This window comes from Clarias gariepinus, chromosome 4 (genome assembly GCF_024256425.1).
Source record: "Clarias gariepinus isolate MV-2021 ecotype Netherlands chromosome 4, CGAR_prim_01v2, whole genome shotgun sequence".
Lineage (NCBI taxonomy): Eukaryota > Metazoa > Chordata > Actinopteri > Siluriformes > Clariidae > Clarias > Clarias gariepinus.
In genome coordinates this window covers 13,738,479-13,750,027 of record NC_071103.1, presented here as the reverse complement: position 1 = coordinate 13,750,027, position 11,549 = coordinate 13,738,479, and the positions used below count along the sequence as shown (strand labels likewise).

The 11,549-nt window shown below is 37.1% G+C and overlaps 1 protein-coding gene across 1 annotated transcript; it reads left to right on the top strand.

Moving 5' to 3' along the window:
- Window positions 1-3,261: 3,261 nt before the first annotated feature.
- On the top strand, window positions 3,262-10,618 carry LOC128520555 (cytochrome c oxidase subunit 6B1). The gene is made up of 4 exons (XM_053494841.1): window positions 3,262-3,348; window positions 3,974-4,105; window positions 7,992-8,092; window positions 10,388-10,618. Exons 2-4 carry the CDS (start codon window positions 4,000-4,002, stop codon window positions 10,439-10,441), a joined length of 261 nt encoding a protein of 86 aa, XP_053350816.1. The 5' UTR covers window positions 3,262-3,348; window positions 3,974-3,999; the 3' UTR covers window positions 10,442-10,618.
- Window positions 10,619-11,549: the final 931 nt, after the last annotated feature.

The following is an 11,549-nucleotide window of genomic DNA, read 5'->3' as shown; positions in this document are numbered from 1 at the left end:
TTTGGCGGCTTGTAAGATATTTGTAAATATTGTATATTGAATTTGAGTTATTATAAATAAAATAGTAAATATTCTTTGCTACTTATTTGTCTTAACTTTAACGATATGACATTAAACATGAATATAAAATTATATCCAACATTATGTAAGCTAGCGATACAGCAAGGAAGGTTAACAAACATAAATGTTACTGGCCAGAACAGCATATATTCACAGTGTAATAAATAATATGTGGTTTATTTCGGAGCATTTCATAGTGTGAGTAATTTTACAAATTGCATTGTTAAGATTAGATAAGATAAGATAAGATAAGATAAGATAAGATACGATATACCATTATTTATCCCACAGTGGGGAAATGTCTTTGTCACAGCAGCATAGAAAAAAAAACATGCAAATATAAAGAAGGGGCAGTACAGTGTATAAATACAAAATAAAATAAAAAAACAATGCAATAGTTACACTTTTGTTAAAACAAATCGCACTTTGTCCAACACATTACATTTGGATAATATTGCACAGTTTAGAATGGTGTAATTGCACATTTGCTATTGGAGAATTTAAAAAATATATATTGTAAAAATAGTATTTAAGATATTGCAACTATTGTAACTATATTGTAAAATTGAAGATATTGTAACAGTATGTAACAGTATACCACAGTGTGTAATATGGAGACTGGTTTACTGGGAGCAGCTGGGGGTACAGGCTTATTCAGATGTAGCAGTAGGGAGAAAAGACCTTCAATGTCGCTCTTTTAGACACTTAAGATGTAACAGTCTGTAAGTGAAGGAGGTGCTCAGAAATGAAACTGTTTCATACAGGGGGTGAGAGTCATTCTCCAGCAATGATGATAGCTAAGCTACCATGCTCCTTTCTCCCACCTTCTGTACAGTATCCAGGGGAATCCCCAGAACTGAGATGGCCCTTTTTATTTTATCAACTTTATTAACTCTTCCTGTCTGCAGTAGAGGAAGGCTGAGGCTACCACAGACAACACAGAGTCAAAAATGCTCTTCAGTATAACCTTAGTCTCCTCAACAGAAACAGTCTGCTCTGCCCTTTCCTGTAAATTGCATCTGTGTTGTTTGTCCAATCCAGTTTGCTGTTCAAATGAACCCAGGTATTTATAATAGTCCTCTCTTGCAATGTCCTTTCCCTGAATTTTCACTGGTGATAAATAAGTGTGTTTGTGCTTGTGGAAGTCTACCTCCAGTTCCCCTGCTAAAAAAAATCCAGCATAGACCGGCATGATTTATATGCTGGATAATACTGGTTAATGCTGGTTTGATGCTGGTTTAGCTGGTGAACCAGCATAACTGATGAAAGACCAGCATATCTAAGATGATGAAACCTTACCGCCAGCACCTCTACTGCTGGATAGTGCTGGTCTGGTGCTGGTTTAGCTGGTGAACCAGCATAACTTCTGGAAGACCAGCATGCCTGCTAAAAAATCCAGCATAGGCCAGCATGATTTATATTAGATGGTATTTGTAACCATTTTAGCTCATTATCTTGTTTTTTAATAGCTAGTACTGAAAATAGAGTGTGATGTAAATACATGGACCGTGTAGTGTTAGCTTTAAATGCATTTACATACAAGAGACAAAAATAATCCAAAAACATGTAAAAACAATTATTTTACATTTATTAAATACCTGCAGGCTTGACTAAAACACAACACAAACCTTTTATATAAATGCACTGACAATGAATGGATATTTGTAAAAAGGTGTTGTTGGTCTTCCGGCTGCTCCCGTCAAAGGATCGCCACAGCGGAACATCCAGTCCGCACAACAACTTGGCACAGGTTTTTACGCCGGATACCCTTCCTGATGCAACCCTCACATTTCTCCGGGCTTGGGACCGACACTGCATCCAGTGGCTGGGGGGTTTGTAAAAAGTAATCAATTGACATCACTTAAAACTAAAAAAAAAAAAACAGCATAGACCATCATAGCTGGTCACCAGCTTGACCAGCAATTCTACCAGCATATGTATTGTGTTTTGGTGCTGGTACTGTATGCTGGTCACTATGATGGTCTATGCTGGATTTTTTTTTTCAGGTTTAAGTGATATAAAACCGTTTTGAATCAGTCCTCTGTCCTCCATGCCACCATTTTACTTGAGATCAGGCTGACAATGGCAGAGACGATGGCAATGTTGTACAACGTTAGATGTAGCTTTTTTCTCCCTGCTCCTCAGTGACCTGAGTTGATGTCAACTCACCCCCTGTCTCCCATGTCTTACTTCTGAGTAAGAGACCTTCCGAGTCAGTCCCCTGTCTCACTCACAGACTAGTATCAAGGCAATGACAAGGTTAATTAACCCACACAGAGACATGAAAAACATGATGTACAAATGAGTGTCAGGAAACCGATTGTGGATAGATTATCATCATTCTGAAATGTTTTCATTTTATTCACTGACTGTTTGCTTCTGTCATACAAAGCACTCTATCTTAGTAGTCCAACCAATAATGATTGTTTGCATAAATTTCACTGAAATGATTTTCAAAAATACAGAACAAATGGCGTTCCATATCGATTCAATACAGAATAGGTCTTTTAGTCTTTTAGTTTCCAAATATGGGACAATTTTGTGTTTTACTGGACGGATGGCAACCCTAACCTAACCCTAAGTTCTCTGGAATAGGCTCCAAGGCCCCCTGTTACCGTGAACGGGACAAAATTTGGAAAATAAATTAAAGACATTTCTTCATATACTTAATGTAATTTGTAACACAAATACTCCTTTATCCAGGATACAGGCTCCCCCAGGAGGGGCTGGAGTCTTTCACAGGGGACTTAGGCCACAAGACAGGGTGCCAAACCATCACAGGGCACACAGACACACATTTTTTTTTTAAGAATATCTAGCCTGCGTGTCTTTGTACTGTGGGAGGACACCGGAGGTCCCGGAGGAAACCTACCAAGCGGAAATTGAGCGCGGACCCTGAATGGGCAGTGCTAACCACTAAGCCACTGTGCTGCCATTTGTAATGACTCGTTCACTTTAAAAAATAAAAATAAAAATAGCAAACATAATGGTAAAAATCCTGAACCTAACAACAATTGCTTTATCCAGGGCACATAAAATGTCTAGTTATCAAATAACTAGACAAGCTTTATCACACTGGCGATATCTGATATTGCATGCTATAACACTAAACAGTATGTCACACAGTAGATTCAGTATCACTATTCTGGCACACTATTCAGTATGGTAGTGTGCATACTTTGCTTCCGCCGCAGAGGAGAAGCCACGCCCCTACTTTCCCTCAGAGTTCCCATAATTCAGTGCGGTTCACTGTTCTTTCAAGGGGATTCTTCGCTAAGGACGCGTTAGGTAGGCCCCAGCCCTGGCTAATTTTAAAGCTTTGCTGAATTTGAATTTAATTCTTTGCTAGTAATTCACAATAATTAATTGATATTTAAGTCAGTCGGCTACGTAATGCTTGAATCGTTCAAAATAAAATCATTTTTCCGGAATGAGAGCAGCACAGACGTTAGGTAGTAGCTAGCCGGCTAACTGACGTGGTTAAATGGCGTTTAACGTTAGGGTATGACTCGTGCTGATTAAACGAGATAAACTTTGTTCAAAATACGGCGGAATTCTGTTTAAAGCAATTACATTTTATATGCTTAAGCTACTTACTCAAGGTTGTTTCACAGTTTGACAGTGTATGTTGACCTCTAATCATGACCCGTTGGTGCTAAAGACAGTAGTTCTACCGTACACAACGTCCTGTGACGTCTCTCAGCTTGGTTCATTTAAATAGACATTCTTTGTATTTATATGTGGTGCCTTTATGACTATGCACTGTTGAAAGGAAAAATACAGTTCGATTTAGTTGTTAAGTTATACGATGATTTTATATAGGTAAAGTAATATATAATCCCTGGTAGAAACCAGAATCTGGTGATATTGGTTGTAACTAAATCATGTGTGTTAACTGTGTACTTGTTTGTAGTTTTTGGACCTAAGTTCTGATCAATCATGGCTGGTGTGATTGAAGAGAAGATTAAGAGTTACAGAACTGCTCCGTTCGATTCTCGCTTTCCCAACACTAACCAGACACGGAACTGCTTCCAGAACTACCTTGGTGAGTTTAGAATGTGTTAAATTAATTCTTAACCTCTCAAAGTCAAAACTGCTGATGTGTTTGAAGGTCACATATTTCTAAGGTTTAGCTTCCTTAAATATACACTGATCAGCCATAACATATCACCAAATGAATTAACTAGCACTGATTACTGTATATACCAGTAAACTTGTAACAGGAACTTGCGCACCCAAAACTTATTTCTATTTGTGAGGACTAAAGGCCAGCTTGGCTAGTCCGATCTCACAGAAAAGCTAATGCAGCACAAATCACTAAAAAAAGTCAGCACTGGCTACAATAGAAAGGTGTCAGAACACCCAGTGTATCAAAGCCTGCTGCATATGAGGCTTAGCCGGAAAAGAGTGTGAGGTTGTTTACCTGGCCTCCAGATTCCACAGGTCTCAAACTGACAGTGTATTCATGGGCCTAAAATGTCTCATCCATGGATGCCCTACCGAGCAAACCTCCACCGAAAATATTCGCTGCTAACGTCCCTGTGCCAGACATCCTCCAGAGGTCAGGTGCTATCATTCCCCCAAGAGTCATACTTATGGTTACCCCAATGACACAAGGAGAACCTTGTTTTGCATGTTATTGCTGATCGGTGCAGGTTTTTATGATTGTTTTATATGACATTACAATCATTTTATTCACCTCCTTTTAAGAGATACATTGATTTCATTTTTGTTTTTCAGGAAATATTTACCTCCTCTCCATGAGCAAGCCAACGCTATAAGGTTCTTTGGCTACATTATGTAAAACCTCAGGTGTTTAGACAAGAGGTTGCATTAGACTTTCTCAGTGTCTGTTATTTTAACAGACATATTTCTAAAAAAAATGTTACCTATTTTAATAAAAAAATAAGATCTTTTATTTCATTTTTTTTGTCATTCGAATTCGTAATGATTAATTAACCCTTTTATGCATGAATTATGAGAACCTCAGTCAAGATTTATTTTTTCTTAATTGTTTTTATTCCTCTCTTGGCTTACAAATAAAATGCAGTTAATTTTTTTCATAAACCTATTTTTCATGGAGTTAAAAATATGTCTACTCAGGTGGACACCATGCTTTTGAACCAAAGAAATATGCAATTAACAACCCAATAGAAGAAAATGATATACTGTGTAAAAATAAAATTGAACCAGTTATTATAATTTGGCGTAACATCCAGGGCACAAACAAAACATATATGTTTGTTTTCATCAGTTAACAGGTGCTAAACATGCCCTTAGAAAAAGTGCCGACTATAATATATTGAACTAAAAAAAAGAAAAAAATATGGTTTGTGGGTCATCAAATGCTCTTTCCTTTGCCTTGTTTTTCTGGCAGCCATTCATCATCACTGCTACTGGCATCATCCTCACTTGACTCAGATGGTATATGCTCCAATATCCTGTAGACCTTCCTATCACGCCCTACATTATAATAACAAATATCAGTTAAATTTATGAAGAAAATATCACTGCATATCAGGTTTATCAAGCACTACAGGGTGCGCAGGACCCTCCTGTTTTCCTAAGGATTTTTTCCCCACCCTTTTGGGCTTTTTTGGGGTCTTAACATGCTAGAAAATTGGCAAACAGGTTGGAATCTGCTGCCATTAGAATTCCTGATATGCGTGCAGTTTGCTGCATAGCTCATACACACTTGCACGTATGCACCCGAAACTCTGTACCCTTTACGGTAGAGCTCATTGAGCCGAACAAGTTTCGCGCTGCATGTCTTGGGCTCAACTCAACAGGAAGTCAGTTATTTTGGGTTGTTCACAGAAACGCACCCGATAGATTTAGATATACTCCTCCTAAGGAATTTATACCATCACCACTAAACCAGGCTGATGTGATCTAAAAACATTGAGGATGCAAAATTTTTGCATTGAGGATGCTGGATTTTTGATATCTCAAACGGGTCAGTCGTAACATTATATTCAGTGACGCGTTTTTTTTTCTTTCTTTTTACTGTTTTTATTTAATTTTTTTCTATTCTACACACATACACATCAAATGTTAACACATGCGCGCGCACACACACACACACACACACACACACATCTTACACACACTAACGCTCTCAACATATTTAGGGGCCAAACTGACATCAGCCCTATATAGTGTGTGACGTGTGCAAGTTCTGTGGTGCACCTGGAGGGCGATGGGTTTTTGTAGGTCTTAACCCACTCAAAGAACGCACAGATTGTGCAGTGCGCCTGGGTGGCAATGGCGCAGGGTGCTTTGGAACGTCATTGTTGCTTGCAACTATATTAGTATGAATTGCAGTTAAAATATAGCCAGTGATGCATGGCGTCCAATAGAGTGGACATGAGATTAATTGCAAATTTATCCATACACAAAATAAATGTTTGGACATTTTAACAATCTTAATTTTATTTTAATCCTTAGATGTTACTTGATGCTAGCATATTTTTTTTTATCCAGTAGTGGTGTCCTGCTATAGGAGTTACAAGATATTCTTGGCATGTTCTGCATTTCTGACTTGTGGTGGCCATCTTTGATTTGAGTTAGAAAAAATGCACTTACCGTGATTGGCCAATAGGTGGCAGTGTATGGGCTGATGGGATGCTTGTGCTCCACTGTTGTGGCCTATATGCAAATATAACAACAAAACCCCTGTATACACAAGAGAACAGCTTTTGAATAGCTGTCCACTGAAGTGACCGTTATGCATGAAAGGGTTAATAGAGAATAAGGTTATAATGTCCCTTAAGGGGCATAAGAAGAACAGATGAACAGACTCACTGACCAAGGTTGATTTTTATTTTATGTATGCACAAAGCAAAGTAATACTGTATATTTTATTTTAAACAATGGTGTAGGGATCCAAAATATGCAATAATCTCCTTTAAAAAGTTGATATTAAAATGTTTGTCTATGCTCTGTAAAACCTTCATAACAGCTCTAACCTGAAGTGCTGTTATTTGGTGACTTTTGAGGCTGGTCCCTTTAACTGAACCCTCTGCTCTGCAGCAGAGGTCAATTTTGGTCTTGCTTTCCTGGCATGGTCTTCATGAGAGCCAGTTTCATCATGGTCCTTGATGGGTTTTGCAAATGCACTTGACACTACTATTCTTGCAAATACTATTCCAGAACCTGACCCACATGTTTTAAAATAACAAACTGTTTTTACATAATTACCTAATGCCAAATGTTTTGTGTTAAAATCTCCAGTATTGTTTTAGAATGTACAAAATACTGTTCCTAACCTGTCAACTAAAGTTTTTCAAAAGTCTAAGCATTTCTCCCAGTAAATTGAACAAAAATTTGCAAGACTAATTTGTGCTCTTGACGTGCCAGTGATGCAAGCAGCTGCCCTTCTTGGTGCAAACAATTAGCCTACCAGTGTGATGGTTAAAGCCAGCCATACAGTGAATTTATGGTTGTGAGATCAAGGTCAAGACTTGACAATTGCTAATAAATATACACACAACCAACAGATGTGTGAATTACTTTAAGTTCGAATGAGTGTTTTGAAAATGATAAACAGCCCTCAGGTTTTTCCATCATTGTTGGAAAAAATTCAATCAGTGACTGACGGCATTTAGTGAAAGTAACCCACTTGGCTGACTCCAAGTGTTATTCTGTGCAATCGTGTATTTGAGATCAATATTGGGTCAGTGAGGGGAAAAAAAGGTATTTCTTGCATCTGTTTCTGTTAAGTTATTGAAAAATGCACTTTCTTGTCCAGAGTTACTGTATTTATTAATTTTTTCAATTTTCTTGTTAATGTTGCAATTCAGTGTCCTGCATCTTTGGCTAGTTTAAAACAAACGTGTTGCCTTTTTATCCAATGTCTCATTATTACATACATGAAAAACTGATACTGATACTCTTTTTGTTAATTTTGGTGCACTTTTTTTCTTCTTCAGACTTTCACAGGTGTAGTAAGGCACTATCAGCAAAAGGACAAGATGTCACTCCTTGTGAGTGGTACCAGAAGGTCTACAAGAGTCTGTGCCCTATCAGCTGGGTAAGGCTCTTTTTTTATGATCTGACTTGGCACCAAATATTAGTCAGTGGTAGGAAAATAAGCCATCATTATCCCTATGGAAATTAAAGATTTTTTATTTTTTTTTCTGTGCCGTTATTGGACTGTTGATGTTTACTGGATGGACATGTTCAGCTGGAAACAATACATGCCTTGAATGATGTTACTGTAACCTTGTTAATTACAGTTGGTGGCGACAGGAAGAATAACAATAAATTACCCAAATGCAATATAGACATAACAGGCACAAGTAAAACAGATAGTACAAAATACTCACTAAACATCTAATTAAAAAAAAACTTAATATGAGATTCCCGTCCAGGTCAGCAAAAATGCGTCACACATTTAATGCGGATCTCCCCTTATACCACACCCCGAAGCTATTTTATTGGATTCAGATGCAGTGCTATGTTCATGAATCCAGTTTGAGACCAATGCTGCTTTGTGACATGGTGCATGAAGTAGCCATTAGAAGATGGTAAAATATGGCCATAAAGTGGTGCACATGTTGAGCAACAATACACAAACGGGCTGTGGCATTGAAGTAATAATTGGTATTAACAGGCCCATAATTTGGCTGGAAAACATTCCGTACATCATAACACCACTTGCACCAACCTGCTCTGTTGACATAAGACAAGTTTTTTGTTCACGAATTCATGTTTGTGCCATGACAAACATTGTGTTCTCTGTAGTTTAGCCAAAATAGAGGTTCATCAGACATTTAGTGCTTTCTCGGATCCTAGCACACCTATTTTAACTATTCAACTAAGCCACAGTCTTATATGAAATGGATAGGGATGCACCGAAATGAAAATACTGGGCCGAAAACGAAACCGAAATTTTTGGATGCACTTGGCCGAAAACCGATACCGAAACCGAAAATGGCTTCATTAAAAAACACGTTTAAAATATTTTCTTTTTGTTTGTATTAAAAAAACTACAAATTAATTAAGCAATCAAACTTTTATTGATAATAAATAACAGTAATAAGGCTGTTTAACAATAACAAAACTTGCTTCCAAGTGCTTCCAAACCGCCGACATACTCCGTGTTTGATGCGTAATGACAGCGCGAACGAGACGGGAGGATGGGAGAGGCGTGGCGACAATTTCGGCTTTTATTTTCGGCGCTTTTTTACGTTTCGGCCGAAACCGATAACGCTATTTCGGCCGAAAATTTTCGGCGGCCGAAATTTCGGTGCATCCCTAGAAATGGATGTTGTAGAGCAGGGAAACCACTGAAATATGCAGGGGACTAGTCCTCTAGGAATAAGATTGAAAACCATGGCACTAAAAACTGTGTGAAAATCACCAAGATTACATTTTCCTCATTCTAATAGTTGATATGAATATGACCTAAAGCTGCTGGCGTGTATCTATATGATTTTTTTTTAAATAATTTTTTTTATTCCTTTACTGTGCTCCTGTCATTATTGATCAGGTTAACAGTTTTTAAGCAGCAATTGATTAAAGGAACAGTTTATCAGTGTTTAGTAAGTGTAAATCGAGTTTTACACACAGACGCTCTCATACAGTATGACCCATTTGAATCACCATCTATTGTGTTAAATCAGAAAGACTATGGTCAATTCTTCAGATAAACCAGTGAAAGTCCGAGATTTTTCTATCCATCAAATCTTAACAAATGTTTAGACAAACTTTAAAGCTTTCAGCCATTGTTTCTGTATTGAAAAACTGCCATCATGAAGGAATTTTTATGTAGCCTTTGGCCAAAATGCTTTAAAGAATAAACATTACAACACTTAAACTGACTGCTAAATACAATAAAGGTTTTCCACCTGGAAAGTGATTCTCTAAAGCCATTTAAAATTTTGCGGGTAATTTTAAAACTTCTTGTTCATCAGTAGCAATACTATAGGACTATTTTCTGATGATATAAGACTGATGTCACAAAGATGTTACCGACAGTTACCTGGCTTATAATTCATTGTCTCACCTTATCCCCATGACTCCACTTATGCTCTGTGATTTAATGTTAATGATCTAACCTTTGTCCAGAAACTCTGCTTCCCTGGTTAGGAAGAGAGTGCATGAACTCAAAGTGGGGGCATGACTGTTTCTTTTCATAATCCTGTAATTTCCTGTAATCCAAATTTCCCTCTTTAGGCTGTAGTTGGTAGCAGAGGTGTGGTCAGTTAAGCTTTTATTAAGAAACACGTTTATCATCAGAGTTACCAAACATCTAATCCTAAATAAAAAAAATACATTTCTTGCAGTTTTTACCATTAATACATGTTTTCCCCCCTTTCTGCAGGTTGAAAAGTGGGATGGACAAGTACAGGATGGAAACTTCCCTGGAAAAATCTGAACAGCTTGTGGTCACCTTAAAATTTTTTTAGATTACCTCATTTCTAAAGCATGGTAACTTTGGCTTGTGACATCTTGTGATCTTTGACCTACACCTTTCAAAGGTTCACACTGTTCAGTTTTGTCACTGTGTCTTGACTCTGGTTACATAATAAAGACGCACAATGTAATTCCTTTATTTCTCAGAGTATTTGTACATTTGCTTGGAAAAATGTATCTGTTATTCTTAATAGCATTTAATGAAATGGGTCTAACTAATCAAACTTGGATATGAATAGATTTATTTACAAGTCTTTTAGTCTAGGTCTGGGAATAAGTGAGACTTTTCCTTCTAAGATTTTTTTAAGGGCAATTAAAGAATATAAAACGGCAACTGAGTCAACACAACTGTAAATTAATGCTTTATTTATAAATGCTTTATTATATTTTCCATTATTGGATATCTTTGGCATAATGAGTCTAAACATTTCTCACTTATTTTTTGTCTTGGCTGTGATCTTTCATTTTGAGTCAGAAATGCTTCACTTCTGTTTTTCAGTCCCTTTTTTTAAGGGTTTTTTTCTTTGGCTGCCATTCGTGCCATCTGTGCGCTCAAACTTTGTATACAGTTTTGTGGGTGTCAAGATGCAACTAAGCTGTGTCGGGAATAGTGTTTCCATGTTAGGGCTGATCAATTTACGGGCATGTACAAGTATGAAGGAAATGAAATCAGCTTTTTTTTTTTTTTTTTTTTTAAATCTTCAATTTAGACACAGCTTACTTGAGGATTCTCTTGGGTTGGCAGTTAATGCGTGCTGTGGTCAGTATAAAGTAATTGTAAGCGGTAAAAACCTGCTACAGGTGCTGGGGTCAGAATTATTTGGTGCGTAGGGCATCTAGAGGTTTACTAGGATTTTTAGAGGTTAACTGGGGATTTTTTTTTTATTTTATTTTTTTTATTTATGCAATTATTTTGGACATTCATCCAATTCTTATTTTTATTTATTTTTTGACATGCATAATGATTAAGCTTACTTAATGTTTACATACACTAAGGTGTCTATCTGTAAACCATCGGTCAGTTTCCAGAAACTGAAGTACAGTAATTTTTTTTTAAAAAAAAGGAAGCT

Bases quoted from the DNA above. Each gene is read 5' to 3' on its own strand.
- LOC128520555 (XM_053494841.1), top strand. From the start codon at position 4,000: ATGGCTGGTGTGATTGAAGAGAAGATTAAGAGTTACAGAACTGCTCCG. The intron at 4,106-7,991 runs GTGAGTTTAGAA...TTTCTTCTTCAG, and splicing joins CTGCTTCCAGAACTACCTTG to ACTTTCACAGGTGTAGTAAG. The intron at 8,093-10,387 runs GTAAGGCTCTTT...CCCTTTCTGCAG, and splicing joins GTCTGTGCCCTATCAGCTGG to GTTGAAAAGTGGGATGGACA.